Below are 19,222 nucleotides of genomic sequence, written 5' to 3' on the forward strand. Positions count from 1 at the left end.
CAGGTACAACAAGTAATTAGGGAGGCAAATGGAATTTTGTCCATCATTGCTGAGTTTAAAAGCAGAGAGGTAATGTTGCAGCTGTACAAAGTGCTGGTGAGGCCACTCCTGGAGTACTGTGTACAGTTTTGGTCTCCTTACTTGAGAAAGGATGTACTGACACTAGAGGGGGTGTGGAGGAGGTTCACAAGGTTGATTCCAGAATTGAGGGGGTTGGCTTATGTAGGCTGAGTAGACTGGGATTATATTCATTGGAATTCAGAAGAATGAGTGGGGGGGGGGGAATCTTATAGAAACATATAAAATTATTAAGGGAATCAATAAAATAGAAATAGAGAGGATGTTGCCATTGGTAGATGAAACTAAGACAAGAGGGCATGGCCTCAAGATTAGGGGGAGCAGATTTAGGACTGAATTGAGAAGGAACTTCTTCACTCAGAGGGTTGTAATTCCGTTAAGTTCCTTGCCCAGGGAAATGGTTGACACTACTTCAGTAAACACTTTTAAAGCTGGGATAGATTTCTGTTGAAAAATAAAGGAATTAAGGAATAAGATGAGAACACGGGTAAGTGGAGCTGAGTCCCATGAAAAGATCAGCCATGATCTTACTAAGGATAAGGCTTGCTCTTATGTAAATTCTTAAATGCTGTAAATTAATATTCAGGAGATAATAGAATGCCCTTTACATCCTAGTTCCTACTCAAACTTTTTCTCCATCGACATCCTTGAAAGCATTGAATGGATTACAATTCGCCTATCTAATGCAGCTTATAATTACATGTAGACATTATATCATCAGCTAAAGTTGCATGCTGATGCTTGGATCTGACTGCACATTGTCTGAACAACTGCAGGTATTACATGTCAGCATTAAAGATCGCTCCTGTAAATGATTCCCAACTCTATACAAGCTGGGGCAAGCTTTTGTGCATCAAAATCTGGATAATAGCAGCATAACCAGAAAACTTTTTTTTGTCACAATACTCAGCCTATTCAATGTATCATGTGAAATCAATTCAAACGGAAAGTATAGAACCCATTAAGGTATGGCTTGAAATGTACACAACATAATGATTTTAATTTTTAAAAATGCAGTATTTCACTGTTAATGTTCAGACATGTTATCTGCTCTAAACTGCACAATGGCTCAATGGTTAACACTGCTCCCTCACAGTGCCAGGGATCTGGGTCTGATTCCTGCCTAAGGCGACTGTCTGTGTACACATTCTCCCCATGTCTGTGTGGGTTTCTCCAGGTGCTCCAGCTTCCTCCCACAGTCCAAAGGTGTGCAGGTTGGGTAGACTGGCCATACCAAATTGCCCATAGTGTTCAGGATGTGTAGGCTGGGTGCATTAATGTTGAGTAATAGGGTACGGGAATGGATCTGGGTGGGACACTCTTCGGAGGGTCGGTGTGGACTTGTCGGGCCAAATGGCCTGTTTTCACACTGTAGGAATTCTAATTGTAATAACATCAATTAACAATGACTTTACAACTTTCCTTGTTCAAATTTCTTGCCTCCCTTTCTGCTTTCAAATGCACGCAACCAATTTGAAGGTGCACCCAAAATAAAAAGAAATCAAATACACTTCAGATTGAACTTGGCTTGCAAGATATCTGGTAGACACAAAATGGAAAAATGTACATTGCAGAAACAGCTAAGAGACACCAAGTGATAACTTCATGATCAATTTCAGTAGTTTATATAAAGACTAAACTAGAGGCACAGACAAATAACACTTCAAAAACAGCCAAGTAAGCGATTGTATACCTTAGAGCTACAGGGCAATCCAAATGACAATTTAATGTATCTTCCTCTCTGAACTCATTAAATAAAACAACCTCTCTTACAATGCAACATGTTAATAGTCAAATTTTCCAACAGCAGTGGACAAATATGGCCTGCTGCAGATCAAGTTGAGTGTTTTATTTTCGAAAGGGACTTTGGCCTTGAGCACAGAGTGGCATATTAAAAATGCAGAACCAATAAAAAAGAAATAAGATGTGGGAAAAGATTATGTTGTATCTCTTCTTTGACTGTTCTCACAGAAGAAGTTAATGTTTGAATACCATGGATGACTATTAACAGGTGGACCCTCAGACCGCAATCTATAACCAACAGCAACTTTTGGAATGAAGCCAGCCATTCTCTAAAATGGCAATGCCCTCTCATGCTTCAATCAGCTGTTCATGTGGAGGCTTGAGTCAACAAAGCACACTTGCTGTACACATCTATGCACAGCTGGTTGGTTGATATTCAATACTGAGAGCTTGAAATGATCCTTCTGTATTGAGTGTGACTAACTTGTCCAGAAACTGGTAGCAATGTGGGCCTATTATGGAAAATAGCTCTAGATGTGAATGCAGCATGTAGCATATCTCTAAACACTTTCCTGGTGAATTAAATCCACTGTGGGCAGTCTCGTCTGAGAAGTCTATGTGCGACTGTATCTAATTCTGTCATGGCTGCACCAACAGCTGGGTGCAGCTTGGTTAATCTAGCATTCTATATCTAGCTCCCCTCTTCAGCTCAGAAAGAGGCCTTAATGGAACCTGTAACAGAAAATCCACTGTGCCAATATGAATAGGCTATGGACAACATTAGAAATATTATCACAAAGAACTTTTAAAGACTTCTTAAGGGAAAAAAAAGTGAAAGGTTGAAATGATACCCTATCAATATGCTGATTCATTACTGGTCTACTAAGTGGAGCCAAGTCAAACTGACTGCTAGGTCTAGATGGTCAGTTAAACTAAGCAATACAAATAATACAAACCACATAAAATTATTTGAATTACACATTTGCCTTTCAATCATGTATCCACCCACAAACTATTAAAAAAGTTTCAGTACCATAATATTTTATGAGGTAATTTGCAATTCTTTATGCTTAAAATCAAGCAAATGTTGCTCAGTATTTTAATGCAAGTGTATTACAAACTGTTAGATCTGGCCTTAAAGAGTGACCTCTAATCTGTCCTTACTTGTTAGTAAAACACCAACTGTTCACAAGCCTCAGCATACCATGTGAATTTGTGTATTCACAATAAGTTGAGCTCTCAGCTGCTCATGTTCTTTCATGTGACAATGTAAACTGAGCAAAAGAAACGTAAGCACCTTGTAACTCTATGCCCTGGACTGTGTACGATCTATTGATCAAGAAGGTTTTTCTTTGCTGTGATATAGCTTGTGCAGGTCATTGGAAAGTTATGCACATGTTGAAAAACAGTATTTTGTAATCCTCAACAATGTTAAAGAACCTCAGTAAAGTGGAATTTAAACTTATACAACATTGTCCATCCTCTGGATGTCTCAAAGTGCTTAAGAGCCAACAAATTACTTTTAAATTGCAGTCACTCCTTTACCATGGTAAGGTTTCATAAATAATAAATCAAGAATTACCTAAATAATAAGCTAATCTGGAAATATTCAGCAAGTCTGCCTGCACCTGGAGAAAAAGGAATAAATTTATGAGGCTGAATTTTCCAGCGATATCAGGAGGCCATGAGAGTTCCTGAGCCCACTGTTGTTATGGAGGAGGCTTCTACAATACTTTAGGCAAAGCAGAAAATTAGCTGGCTGTCCCTTTACTGTCTGATTACAGATGGCGAGTGACTCCTCCAGGTTGGAAGTCCAATGAGAAGACCCAGACCACTGACTGACCTGCAGTCTGACCAAGAGATGCAAGGCACTGCTAAGTCAGAAAGGTGACCTTGAGGATGCCTTAAAATGTAGCAACTCTCAGAAAAATTAAAAACTGAAAGAAGGCCAACTAAAGAAAATCCTCCACAGGAATGCGTTTGGTTGTGGCTTTATGATAATTGCGGCTCATTTATTGAGCTGGTGAGAGGGGGCGCTGTTGCCCTTGAGTCAGTTGTGATAGAGTCCAGAGCCAGACAGCAATTTTTAAGGATTTTTCGCATGCAGCTTAAATGCTCACAGTAACTCCGTTCTGACTTGCCTTTTAGTCACACAAAGCCAGGCAGTTTTTTTATGCTGATCAGCAGTGATCAATGCCATCATATTGCAGCAGCATCTGTGCCAAACATATTACAAGTACAGCAACTAAAAGGCCATATCTCAAACTCTAATGGTAGTAGTCATCGGTCAAGTCAAGGAAGACCCCCTTCAGTCGTGACGTGGAGAAGCTGGTGTTGGACTGGGGTGGACAAAAGTTAAAAATCACATAACACCAGGTTATAGTCCAAAGGGTTTATTTGGAAGTATTAGCTTCCAGAGCGCCGCTCCGTCATCAGGTAACTAGTGGGGCAGGATCATAAGACACTGAATTTATAGCAAAAGATTACAGTGTCATGCAACTGAAATGATATATTGAACAACTAGATTGCTGTTGAGTCTTTCGTCTTTGGGTTGCAGGTTTTGGTTCATTACTATGTAAATCTCAGAACTCTTTTTAAGTCACATTCTCGAGATAACTTAAGGCTTTATAAAAATAAAGTGACTTTTCAGCAGGTTGTGTGCCATATGCATGCATGCACACACACACAGACACACACACACAGACACACACACACAGACACACACACACACACACACACACACACAGACACACAGACACACACACACACGTCTATGGTGTGAATTTGCATTCGCAGAATTGTATTTGCAGATACATTCAATGTTTGCTCAAAAAGCACACAACCTGCAGGCAGTTAATCCATATAACATTTTATAAAACTCCTGCTTCGGAAATAGAAAGAGTCTGACTCAAGATTGGTATACTGGCAGACTCTAATCTCAAACCTTTAATACATTGTCTCAGTTGAGATGTGACTTTTTTTTATAAAGCCTTAAGTTATCTTGAGAATGTGACTTAAAATGTTCTGGGATTTACATATTAACGAACTGAAACCTGCAACCCAGTCTAAAAGATGAAAGACTTAACAGCAATCTAGGTTTGCTCAATATATCATTTCAATTGCACGACACTGTGATCTTTTACTATAAATTCAGTGTGTAATGATCCTGCTCCACAGCTACCTGATGAAGGAGCAGTGCTCCGAAAGCTAATACTTCCAAATAAACTGTTTCAGTCTGGAAGTCCTGACACAGGAAATCAAGGTTAGTCTCCAATATATGTCCATGGGCTCAGAGAAAGCCATTTGGCTGCTTGCAGCTGTCATATTCAGGGGGTCCATATCACCTCAGTCCAGGGTATGGGTCACAATCAACCCTGACGATCCAGGGATTCACAATAAGTCAGTCAGGGAGCTACACAGAGATCAGTCAAGTGTCCAGTTAGTTCATGGAGTTGGGGTTGTCAGCTCAAGTCATTTAAAGAGGTGGGCGATGGTCAGCACTGGGAGTCCATCCACTGAAAACCAAGGTGGGGTTATCAAACATCAAATTGTTGTTGGAGGGAAGATGAGGAATTCAATCATGGGGCTTGCAGGCAGCATGTTGAGAGGCAGAAAAAATAATAACTATAAAAAGGAGAGTGCTCAACATATAAATGGTCCATTTATAAGGAATAATGCAAGAAAGGGGGCTCATTGACATTTAACATTACTCTTGATGTAACGTAGGTAGGTGGAATGTTAACTTAAATACCTGTGGCTGAAGGGGTGCATTGGAGGGAAAGCATAACCTGTTCACACCTGAAAACAAAGTCAATAACAGTTGTACTGAAGGTTCAGAGCTCTTCAGCCACTAAGATTTGGACAGAATGACAGGAGAGTGAGGGAGAAAGAGAAAGAGAGAGGTCTCATATAGAGAGACGAATGTTCATAAATACAGGAGGAAAGATGATCTCCATTCGAAGAGATAGAACCCATAGCAATCTAAATAATCCAGAAGATGGGGGGTGGTGATGGTTGCAGGGGGAGGGGGAATGGGGCTGATGTGGGGCCTCCCTGCTGTTCTTTAGTTTGGGATTTCTCTGGAAATTGGGAGAACTGTTTTTTGTTGATTACTTAGCAAAACAAGAAGTGAACTTGATGAAAACTGGAAGCAAATTAAAACTGATTCTTGTGGAAATTATAATTGTGCTGAAACCAGAACATAATGTATAACTAGCTTCTTTTTAAAAGTAAAATTTCTTTTTAATCAAGGTAGAAGTTTTAGAGGGATATCTTTCCTATAGCTTAGTACAGTAGTTGCCTACTCAGTAGTGTTAAGTTGATGTTGATTTCTCAAGTGTTCATTAATCATACATTTCATCAACAATTCTCCACTAAAATTCTGACATGGACATTTTTAAGTATTTATGTTCACAGATACCTGGATTTACTTGACCTGATATTTTCACACTAATTATTTAAATATCAACTAATTGAGGAAGCCACTGGAAATCCGTTTGTTAAAGGCCAAAAAGTATTGGCATTGTTGTTTTAAAGATTACGACATAGGGAGATAAAGGATGGCACTATTAATTCGAAGTACAATGAGTATCCTTAATTATATACATTAAATATTTATTTGGAAATCTTCATTTTGATTTTGTTACCTTTTCAAGAGAATCAGCTTTGTTCTCCCACAGATTGCGTTTGTTGGTTACATCTCCTGGTCTGATATCCTGAAAACACAAATCAACATAGTTTATCTTTGTGTACCAATTCACAACACCATTCCAATACTGGGAATCTTTTTGGTTAATGAACAAAGTAAGCATCATCAACTGCATTTGTTGTGTAGTGCTGTAACTTTTTTTTTCCCCCAATGGCAGTGTTCTTTTTGTAAGTGTTTTTAAAAACTCTAGATTTTAATTAGTTCTTTTCTGGGCAGTACGTCCACTAAAGTGATTTGTTTGTGTGTGTTTTTCTCCATCATTTCAACAGACTTCTGTTAGCTTCTGTAAGCAAGCCAACCTTCCATCCATTGACTCCATCTATATTTCTCACTGCCTCAAGAATGCAGTCAATATCATCAAAACCCCCGGCCACCCTTGTTAAAATCTCTTCCAACCTCTTCCATCGGGCAGAAGGTATAAAAGCTGGAACATATGAACCAATAGACTCCAAAACAGCTTCATCCCTGCTGTTATTATACTTCTGAATGGACCTCTCAAATTTCAAATTTAATGTTGATCTCGCTCTTTGTGTACCTTCCGTATAACCATGGCATTGTATTTTCATTCTGGATGTAGGTTTGCTCATTAAGCTGAAAGGTTCATTTCCAGACATTTCATTACCTTACTAGGTAACATCTTCAGTGGACCTCACGCGAAGCAATGCTGAAAATTCCTGCTTTCTATTTATATGTTTGGGTAGCTTTGGGTTGGTGATGTCATTTCCTGTGGTGAAGTCACTTGCTGTTCCTTTTCTCAGGGGGTGGTAGATGGGGTCTAACTCGATGTGTTTGTTGATAGAGTTCCGGTTGGAATGCCATGCTTCTAGGAATTCTCATGCGTGTCTTTGTTTGGCTTGTTCTAGGATGGATATCTTGTCCCAGTCGAAGTGGTGTCCTTCCTCATCCATATGTGAGGATACTAGTGAGAGAGGGTCATGTCTTTTTGTGGCTAGTTGGTGTTCATGTATCCTGGTGGCTTGTTTTCTGCCTGTTTGTCCAATGTAGTGTTTGTTACAGTCCTTGCACAGTATTTTGTAAATGATGTTAGTTTTGCTCATTGTCTGTATAGGGTCTTTCACATTCATTAGCTGCTGTTTTAGTGTGTTGGTGGGTTTGTGGGCTACCGTGATGCCAAGGGGAGCATGGTTTCTCTTCCCCTAGGTGTTCAACAGTGTGAGAGATCTGTCAGAATGGAAGGACAGCTCCACATGTCTGAAGGAGCCCTGATTCCCTGTCAGAAATGGAGAGCTCTTTCGCTGCATAAACAAAGAGCAGTGTGTGTCATTTATCTGTGTTTGTCACTCCTTGGTAAATCCAGTCTGCCAAGCCCTATACAAACTAGAGATACTGCAGGAGGATATCATGGCATGATAGATGTTGTAGAAATGTTGAAAAGAATATTAAAGTCAGAGATTATACAGTTTGAAATAATAAACTTGGTTCACTGTAGACATTTTGCAATTTGAGGATGGCCCAATCACTTCATGGCCAATTTACATATTTCTGGGACTCATTGGAAGAGTTTTGTTCAGATTTCTTTTTCAGTGGGAACTCAAGATGGCACAGTGGCACCATGCAATGATGTTCTAGATGTGAAATAAAGTTGAAAGTCATTGTTGACAGCTCTCAAACAATGCCATACCTCATAATCCTGATATTGTAAAGAGTCAGCAAAAGAGGACAGCAAGCTTCACAGGAGCAGCTTTGATGATGGATAAGATGTGATAGTTGTACTTGAAGCCAGAGAGCATTGATAAGTCAACAAAGTTGGCAGTAAAAGCAAGTCTAAAAGGTAAAACCACAAAAAAAGTTAAGAAGTGATACTTGTCAGTAAGACTAGAGAGAAATACAGTCATTGAATTCCTGCAGTGTGGAAGCAGGCCGATTGGTCCATTGAGTCACACTGACCCTCTGAAGTGCATCCTACCCAGACCACACCCCTACCCTATCCCTGTAACCCTGCAATTCCCATGGCTAATCCACCGAGCCTGCATATCCCTGGACACTGTCGGCAATCCAACAAATCTGCACACCTTTGAACTGTGGAAGGAAACTCATGCAGACACAGGAAGAATGTGCAAACAGTTTTGAGGGTGGATTCAAATCCGGGTCCCTTGTGCTATGAGGCAGCAGTGCTAACCACTGAGCCGCTGTACCACCCCAGTGAAAATAAAGAAACTGTAGTTTTGAAGAACAGTAATTTTTCCCTGCTTTACTGAATTCAGTCATTACAAATATGTGAGCACAGGGAATTTTATGAAAACTTGTACTGGTTTGGCACTTCTCATATCATTGAGACATTTAGACATTTTTACTTGTAAAATGTAGTCACTATCTTGATGGTTAGTTAAGAAGGAAGAAATAGCAGAATATATTTTCAAATAGAAAATGGACTGCAACAGCATAGACAGATAGTTCTCAGATAAACATCAGAACTCAAATTTTGAAAAGCACAAGTTTAAACCTGTTTGTGTAGAAGAAACACTTTATTGAAACAGAGACAGTACCTGAAAACTGGCAGGAATAATGAGGAAGTAAAATATCTGAATTAATCACACATATGCATTTCCCATCAATTATAAAAAGAAAACATCACTGAAATTTTCATGTCAGAACTTAATGGTCTTTTGTGCCATGTCCTTTGAATGGAAAGAAAAATCTCTGATGTATTTTGAATGCAATTGACACTAAATAAGCTTACAACCTCTGGAATAATCACTGAAATATACAAAATGGCAAAAATGAAACTGCACAGTTGTAATAAAAATAACATGTGATAATTGGATCTTTTCTGGCAAATCTTAAATAAGCATTTAAATAATAATTAGATTGTGGACTAATTCAGTTAATGATCATACATTGCTTGATTAGGATGCTAATCATTGTTTGTTACCTGATTATGGAATCTGCATTGATCAATCATTGTGTTTGATTGCACCATTCTTCAGAGTTAACTCTCTTTGTTACTCTAGTTTTCTGTTTTCTCAAAGTCTTTGTTTTTTTTCTTCTTTCTTCACATTTCCTCAGCTTTTCTGTTTTAATTGCTTGTTTGCATTTATTTCTACTGACATTTCTATCTCTTTCCAACCTATCTATTCCAGTCACGTCTCATGCTTTTCTATGACTTGACTTACGTTGGCTTGAAACTCAGACAACACTAATGCTTATGTAAATATTGTGACTGGTTGTGTTGGTAATATAGAATAAATATGATAATGTAGCAAAATTAATGGACATTTTAGGCACCGATGTTAGATCTGAATCTCCAAAATAATGTTCGAGGCATTCGGTAAAAATCATTTTGTAATCTGTCTTTCTAATTGAAACAAAGATGTACTTTAAGTCTTACCTTAATATAAAAGGCAAATGATGGAACTTTCATGGATCAACATCATTAGAAGCAATAATTATGAAATGGAGAAAAAATGAACAGCCTAAGATCGCTACCTTACATCCAAATGTTTTTCTGGATTCTTGAGCTCTACTGACCCATTGGTTGATGCGAACAGCAACCCTCACATAAAGGCTTACAGTTTCCTATCATTATAGATAATGATAGAATTAGATGCAATGGTACAGTTAATGCATCCTAACAGAAGCCGCTTAGTGTGATCATTAGTATGTGGAACTGATCAGTTGGTGCGATTCTTTGTGAAATGACTTTTAACAAGTAAGGTATGGTTAAGCGTTATATATGATCCCCTTTCCTTGTGAAATTGACCATTGTGAATAACCCATGACCACTCAACTTTGCATATGCATTAGGTTTTTACCCAAGGGCTATGCACAGAAAATGTTCTAAAGTTAAAAGAAACAGTAAGTGAAACAAATAAAATATGTGCTGCCACAGTCTATTGCAACTCAACAGAAATCAATATACTTTCACAGCATTGTATCTGTAATTTTCATATCAACTCAAAAGTTCCTATGGGTGATCACACCAAGTGCTTCAACCATCACTCAGCTACACCTCATGCTCTTTACTGTACTTTATAAAACAAATTCCAGTGACACAGATCTATATCAGACCTGTACAGTGTAACATGCAACATGCTCTGATACCTTTCTTCATTTTAACAGCCAAATAGGAATGTGTGTTGTTGTGAGAGTTAAGGTGCAAACAATTAGTTAAACATTAAAGTTAGCATTGAAGCTTCTCCAGTAAATAGGCAATCAGTTCAGATATGTATTCACAAATACTATGGTAAAAAAAAACTATAGCAATATATTAAGTCACAGTATTTAATGCAACATTGAGATTGTTTATTTCCCTCCAAACTATTGTTATCTTTTCAGTCAACCATAACATCGTCTGGTTTCTGTTGTTACCAAAGACTGATTGAATCCACATTGACTTGAATGGAACACTGACTGTGAGGATGAAGGCAGCTACATATGTAACATGTATTCTGGCTTTAAATGTCATTCCAATTTTCTCCAGGCATGGTTTAGAGGTAGTATTTTTGCCTCTCAGCTCTAACGTAAAGAATTTAAGTTCCATCTTAAACCTCTATCCAGTAGTGAAGCAGCACTATCTGCATTCACACATGTAGCTTCCAGTACTCAAGTACTCCAGTACACCAAGGGCCCAACTGACAAACCTACACTGAATGTCAGTACAATTCTTTGCATACTCAGGATCATCCAGAATATGCTGTCTAAATGTAGCATCACATCTAATGTTGGACAATACACTTTGCAGACATAAGGAACACGTACATACATTGTACTTGATTCATTACAAAATTTTTGACCACCATTTGCTCGTTTACATCTCAACGGAATGTCTTTATCAATCAGAGTCAAGATGTCTGATATAAAATTTAAAGTCTGGCAGTTAATGGTCATTCGTGTTTAATTGGTGCATTCTCCATGTCAATACCACTGCCAATCAGAATTCTTTTCTCAGGTTGCATAATGTTGCTTTTCCCATTAAATTGGTATTCTTTTCACTTATTCTGATGAGTACAAGATGAAAGATCTTAACAAATGTGATTTTTTTCAGCAACAGTCTATAAATGTATATTTTTATCTTCCCTGTCAGTTTCAAATCTGGTTTAAAAGGAAATCATTTTACTTAAAAGGTGAAAACCCCTCAGGTATGCCCTTCTGGAAGATCTGGATAACACTACAATTAATTTCCTTTTATAATTTTATGTTGGATTGAAGTAATATTTTATGATTATGTCTTAGTCATTAACCAGCCCAGTTTGAATTTCTTTAATTGCCTTACTCAGCAATCAGAGTTAAAAGAGGGCTAAGTGCCACAGTCACAGTAGATGCCTAGGCGTTGGTTTGTCTGGTTCAAAACAAACAGCACATTTGTTTTAATTACACTCAGTGCAATTTAAGGCCTTTATCAGTTTTAAGGAAATGACCAAATATTTGATTGCAGCAGCTGGAACTTAATAAGAACATAAACTCAAAAAAAAAGAATCAAGTTGATGATCCAAAGTTCACACAAAACAGCAGAGCTATGAAAGCATGTGATTTCAAATAAATCACAAGCTGGACTATAATCTGGTGTAATGTGACTTCTCACCATGATCTATCTTGGCTACATACGAGATTTGCAGAATCACAGATGCCAGTCCTCAGCCAGTTCAATTTGCTCCAGCTGATATCGAAGAAAGACTGTTGGCATTGGATTCTGCAAAGCCTGGGCACTCTGACAACATTCCAGCAGTGAAGCAGCACTATCTGTATTCACACATGTAGCTTCCAGTACATGTGGTCTGATGCTACAGAATGAGTCTGGGTTCATGACAGATGGGTCACGGGAAGGCAAAGTTAAAAACTGTTTTCCAGCTTGGACTTCAACATAACATTATTTATTATGTATTAATACTACAAACATACAATAGCAATAGATATAGCAGGCTCTGACTTATAGTTGTGTTAGGTAAAAACTTATAGATGGCACGGTGGCGCAGCAGTTGGCACTGCTGCCTCACAGCACCATGGACCCAGGTTTGATTCCAGCCTTGGGCTACTGTCTGTGTGGAGTTTGCACATTCTCCCTGTGTCTGCGCGGGTTTCCTTCGGGTGCTCTGGTTTCCTCCCACAGTCCAAAGATGTGCAGGTTAGATGAATTGGCCATGCTAAATTGCCCACATGTACATGGGATGTTCAGGGGATGTGTAGGTTAGGTGCATTGTCAGGGGTAAAAAATAAAATAGGGTAGGGGAATAGGTCTGGGTGGGTTACTCTTCAGAGGGTCGGTGTGGACTTGTTGGGCCGAAGGGCTATTCCAAACTGTAGAGATTCTAATTGTAAACGACTCTATTTTTTTTCTGTGTCCCTGCCCATGCGCTCTCAAGAATTATTGTCATCCTAATGTGTGATGGTGTACATCAGTGTTTTAACTCCACTCACTCTGTGCCATTTATACTCCGTGACATACAGCCCCTTGACATCATTACAATGTTACTCCAATGTCCTTATGCCCTTATAAAACAATGTGGACTCCAGAACAAGTTGCATACCTGGCCAAGATGTTTTAGTACAGCTACAACACTGACATTTCTCCTGCATATTAGAAAATTGCCCAGTTATGTCCTGCCCACAAGAAACAGGAAAGGTCAAACCTGGCCAATTCCCTCTCCACTGGGCTACTCTTCACCATTGGCAAAGTATTGGAAGGGGTCATCAACTATGTTATGAAGCAGCACTTGCTCAGTCATAGACTGACTCTCAGGGAGCAGGTTGAGTTTCACCAGGGTGACTCAGCTCTCAAACTCATTACAGCTTTTGCCCAAACATAGATAAAGAGAACTGAACTCAAAAGACAAATTGAAAGTGACCACCCTCATTAGCAAGGCAGCACTTGATTGAATGTGTCATTCTGGAGTCCTAGGAAAACTTGAGCCATTGAAAGTCATGGAAAAATACACTTTGTTGGTTGAAAGCATACAGAGCACAAAGGAAGATAGTTATGGTTGTTGAAGGCCAATCATCACAGTCGAGAATGTGTTGCTGGAAAAGCGCAGCAGGTCAGGCAGCATTCAGGGAACAGGAGAATCGATGTTTCGGGCATAAGCCCTTCTTCAGGAATGAGGAAAGTTTGTCCAGCAGGCTAAGATAAAAGGTAGGAAGGAGGGACTTGGGGGAGGGGCGTCAGAAATGTGATAGGTGGAAAGAGGTCAAGGTGAGGGTGATAGGTCAGACTGGGGTGGGGGCGGAGAGGTCAGGAAGAAGATTGCAGGTTAGGAAGGCGGTGCTGAATTCGATGGATTTGACTGAGACAAGGTGGGGGGAGGGGAAATGAGGAAACTGGTGAAATCCGAGTTCATCCCTTGTGGTTGGAGGGTTCCTAGGCGGAAGATGAGGCGCTCTTCCTCCAACTGTCATTTTGTTGTGGTCTGGCGATGGAGGAGTCCAAAGACCTGCATATCCTTGGTGGAGTGGGAGGGGGAGTTGAAATGTTGAGCCACAGGGTGGTTGGGTTGGTTGGTCCAGGTGTCCCAGAGGTGTTCTCTGAAACGCTCCGCAAGTAGCCGGCCTGTCTCCCCAATATAGAGGATGCAATAGATGATGTGTGTGGAGGTGCAGGTGAATCTGTGGCGGATACCCTTCCACTGACACCCTCTTTAGACTGACTGAACTGGTGCTCACCCTGAACAACTTCTCTTTCCAATCCTCCCACTTCTTCCAAACGAAAGGAGTAGCCATGGGCACCCGCATGGGCCCCAGCTATGCCTGCCTCTTCGTAGGCTATGTGGAACAGTCCATCTTCCGCAACTACACTGGCCCCACCCCCCACCTTTTCCACCGCTACATCGATGACTGTATCGGCGCCGCCTCGTGCTCCCACGAGGAGGTTGAACAGTTCATCCACTTCACCAACACCTTCCACCCCGACCTCAAATTCACCTGGACAGTCTCAGATTCCTCCCTCCCCTTCCTCGACCTTTCTATTTCTATCTCAGGCGACCGAATCAACAAGGACATCTACTACAAACCGACCGACTCCCACAGCTACCTGGACTACACCTCCTCCCACCCTGCCCCCTGTAAAAATGCCATCCCATTCTCCCAATTCCTTCGACTCCGCCGCATCTGCTCCTAGGAGGACCAGTTCCAAAAACGCACAACCCAGATGGCCTCCTTCTTCAAGGACCGCAATTTCCCCCCCGACGTGGTCGACGATGCCCTCCACCGCATCTCTTCCACTTCCCGCACTTCCGCCCTTGAGCCCCGCCCCTCCAACCACCACCAGGACAGAACCCCACTGGTCCTCACCTTCCACCCCACTAATCTCCATGTACAGCGCATCATCCGCCGTCATTTCCGCCACCTCCAAACGGACCCCACCACCAAGGATATATTTCCCTCCCCTCCCCTATCAGCATTCCGTAAAGACCACTCCCTCCGTGACTCCCTCGTCAGATCCACACCCCCCACCAACCCAACCTCCACTCCCGGCACCTTCCCCGGCAACCGCAGGAGGTGCAAGACTTGCGCCCACACCTCCCCCCTCACCTCCCTCCAAGGCCCCAAAGGAAACTTCCATATCCGCCACAGATTCACCTGCACCTCCACACACATCATCTATTGAATCCTCTGCATCCGATGTGGCCTCCTCTATTTTGGGGAGACAGGCCGGCTACTTGCGGAGCGTTTCAGAGAACACCTCTGGGACACCTGGACCAACCAACCCAACCACCCTGTGGCTCAACATTTCAACTCCCCCTCCCACTCCACCAAGGATATGCAGGTCTTTGGACTCCTCCATCGCCAGACCACAACAAAATGACGGTTGGAGGAAGAGCGCCTCATCTTCCGCCTAGGAACCCTCCAACCACAAGGGATGAACTCGGATTTCACCAGTTTCCTCATTTCCCCTCCCCCCACCTTGTCTCAGTCAAATCCATCGAATTCAGCACCGCCTTCCTAACCTGCAATCTTCTTCCTGACCTCTACGCCCCCACCCCAGTCTGACCTATCACCCTGACCTTGACCTCTTTCCACCTATCACATTTCTGACGCCCCTCCCCTAAGTCCCTCCTCCCTACCTTTTATCTTAGCCTGCTGGACAAACTTTCCTCATTCCTGAAGAAGGGCTTATGCCCGAAACATCGATTCTCCTGTTCCCTGGATGCTGCCTGACCTGCTGTGCTTTTCCAGCAACACATTTTCAGCTCTGATCTCCAGCATCTGCAGACCTCACTTTCTCCTCAATCATCACAGTCCCCTGACAACGTTACAGCAGTTTCTCTGGGTAGTGACCTGAGCATCTACCTTCATCTGCTTCATCAATGCTGTTCTCCCATCATAACAACAGAAGTTGGAATGTGTGGTGATGATTGCCCAACAATCAGCCCATTTGTTATTCCACAGATACTAAAGCAGTGTTCATATGGATATCCTGATAAATGATAAGTAACATTCATGCAAACAAATAATAGGCAATGATCAATTTCAACAAGTAAGATATTTAATTGATATTTAATGACATTATATCACTGAATCACCAGTTATCAAAATCCTTGAGACTATCAGTGATTGGAAACAAAATTGGAAAACTATATATGTACAATGATAACGTTAGCAGGTCGTATGGTGGGAATTCTCAGCAAGTAAATTAACTCCTAACTCTGCAAAGCCTACATCTACAAGAAATAATGCAGGATCTCGATGAAATACTCTCTAGTTACCTGGATGACTCCAACTCAAACAGCACATAGGAAACTTGATGGTATCTAAGACAAAGCAGTTTGCTTGACGGATACCATATCATCTTTTTTAATTATTCACTCTATCTGCCAAGGCTTGCCTGAGGCACCACCTTCCAAAGCCACAATCATGGCCATCCATAAGTACAAGAGCAGCAGATGCAGGGAAGTTCCACCACTTGCAAGTTCATTTCAAGCCACCCACCTGATTTGAAATTGAATTGCTGATCCTTCACGGAGGCTGGATCAAAATCCTAGAACTCCCTTCCAACAGCAATGTGAAAGTATTTATTTACACCACATGGACAACAGCAGCAATAGAAGGCAGCTTGCTACCACTTTCTAAGGTGGTAATAAATGCACCCATGACCAGAATGCTCACATCCCATGAAAGAATTTTTTTTTTTAAAAGCATCTTTTTTAATTAGACTTAGGTCTGAAAATGCAAATAAACCATATCTGCAGGACAAAACATCTATATTTTATGAAGACACCTTGCTAGAAATTCCTGTTCTTCGCAACCACAGTTTAATTGTTAAGGAGATATACTTTTGGTTACACATCTACCATGTATCTTCAAGGAGGTGCCATTTCTTTGCAATGGAATGTAACTCCTGATGTCTCAAGAAAATACGAGAAGAAACATTTACCTCAGTGTACATGATTCTCAATTCAAAGATGGGATGACACCTGATGACCATTGCATCAAGCCAATGAAAAGTGGTAATTTAGGCAGTTTTGCAATAAGGAATAAGACAGTCAGAATTAGGACGATAAGAGCCTACGTTATTGGGGATAGCATTTTTAGCATGGATAGAGGATTGATTAACTAATAGCAGACAGCGTTGGAAGAAAGGAGATATTTTCAGGATGGCAACCTATTACAAATGGAGTGCCACATGGACTGGTGCTGAAGCAACAATAATGTACTTTATATACTAACGGATGATAGACCTGAAATGTACTATCACCACATTTGTGGACAACACAAAAATAGGTGGACATGGCACTAGTCAGAAAACAGCTGGAATACTATGAGCAGTTTTAGAACAGTTCTCTGAAAAGTTATATTGGAATTGGAGGCCATCCAGACAAAGTTTACTAGGGTGATTCCAGGTATAGAGGGATTTTCTTATTAGGAGAGATTGTATAGATATGGCTTGTACTCATTAGAGTTTGGGAGAATGCTGGACAACCTTATTGAAACATACAGGGTATATGTGGTTGCATTAACTAATACCTCACTTTAGCGACAGTTACTTAGCTTCTCTCAAGCTTAAAATGTAAATAAACAATGAACAATAATGCCAAGAGGGAGAGCAGTTTGCCCTTAAGTCCATATAAATGACCTTCCACTCTGCCCAGTGTATGTTGGCTGGGAGCTGGTATTACTTCGTGACTACCTGGTCAGGTCCATGCCCCCAACAACCCACCCTCCCCTTCTGGCACCTTCCCCTGCCACCGCAGGAATTGCAAAACCTACGCCTACTTCTCCCCCCTCACCTCCATCCAAGGCCCCAAAAGAGCCTTCCACATCCATCAAAGTTTCACCTGCACTTCCACAAATGTCATTTATTGTATCTGTTGCTCCTGATATGGTCTCCTTTACATTGGGGAGACTGGATGCCTTCTCACAGAGCGCTTTAGGCAACATCTCTGGGACACCCACACCAATCAACCCCACCGCCCCGTGGCCGAACATTTCAACTCCCCCTTCCACTCTGCCGAGGACATGCAGGTCCTGGGCCTCCTTCATCGCCACTCCCTCACCACCCGACACCTGGGAGGAAGAACGCCTCATCTTTCGACTCGGAACACTTCAACCCCAGAGCATCAATGTGGACTTCACCAGTTTCCTCATTTCCCCTCCCCCCATCTTACCCCAGTTCCAACCTTCCAGCTTAGCACCATCCTGATGACCTGTCCTACCTGCCAATCTACCTTCCCACCTATCCGCTTCACCCTCCTCTCCAACCTATCACCTTTATCCCCATCTCCATCCACCTATTGCACTCTTAACTACCTTCTCCCCAGGCCCACACCCCTCCCATTTATCTCTCCACCCCGGAGGCTCCCAGCCTCATTCCTGATGAAGGGCTCCTGCCCGAAACGTTGATTCTCCTGCTCCTCAGATGCTGCCTGACCTGCTGTGCTTTTGCGGCACCACTCTAGTCTTGACTCTGGTGTTACTTGTTGACTGATCAGGCTTTACATCCATGCCACCAAGCAGCTTGATATTAAATTGGTGCCCTAACAAGTGAGAAGCCATTTAATATGCTCATTCTGACAAAAAGGACCTGGTGTTTGTACAATGCCAAGCTGCCAAATAAACTTGGAGCAGTTGAGTGTTTGATCTACAGAACAATCATAACCACATAGACATTGATTCACAATAACAGAGTACGTCAATTCCTGTTTTATTACACGGTGCTATAAGATTTTTACTTTGCTTTGTCACATTTTAGTGTTTTATAATGATGGTGTCTGGTTTGCATTAAAGTAATAAACAGAGCTAGGTAAGCATATGACAGAGAAATGAAGCACTAAAAAAAAAGTATATTCTGAGACAATTAGCTAGCCCCAGGAATTGGACTGTTATAGGGCAATAGCAGGCCAGTATGTTCCCCATCTGTGTTCCCCACCTCAAAGATTGCCAAAAACATACTCACCAAAAGGGTCTCTTTGATTCAAACTAAACCACAAAGGATGGAGATGAGATCAGGTGTACTGCAACCACTACTAGTGTAATTAGCAATCAGATACTCTGCACAGACTGGTAGCCATATGAATAATACAACATGAGTAATGAGAGAACATTTTTAAAATATTTCACTAGCTCTAGCTACAGATAACCCTAATTGTATAAGTGTACATTATTGACATATTTTCATTGACTTAAACCCAGCTGTTGTGAAATCCTCAACCATGCTTTTGCTGCCCCACCCATACTCAAATATATGAATGTTATTCTCAGAGGTCTCAAATCTATCAACATCTGAGCATATTCATTCAAGCATTG

At 41.2% G+C, this 19,222-nt stretch overlaps 1 protein-coding gene across 1 annotated transcript in view; it reads right to left on the minus strand.

The window, feature by feature from the left end:
- The window catches only part of LOC122563232 (uncharacterized), a 128,975-nt gene that overhangs the window by 17,359 nt on the left and 92,394 nt on the right, over positions 1-19,222 (minus strand). The window contains exon 12 of the mRNA XM_087973393.1: positions 6,468-6,536. Within this exon, the coding sequence (XP_087829519.1) occupies positions 6,468-6,536 (69 nt within the window). The remainder of the gene's footprint in view (positions 1-6,467; positions 6,537-19,222) is intronic.

Source organism: Chiloscyllium plagiosum, unplaced genomic scaffold (assembly GCF_037043375.1).
Source record: "Chiloscyllium plagiosum isolate Xiang-an unplaced genomic scaffold, Cpla_swu_hap1 HiC_scaffold_26, whole genome shotgun sequence".
Taxonomy (NCBI): Eukaryota; Metazoa; Chordata; class Chondrichthyes; order Orectolobiformes; family Hemiscylliidae; genus Chiloscyllium; species Chiloscyllium plagiosum.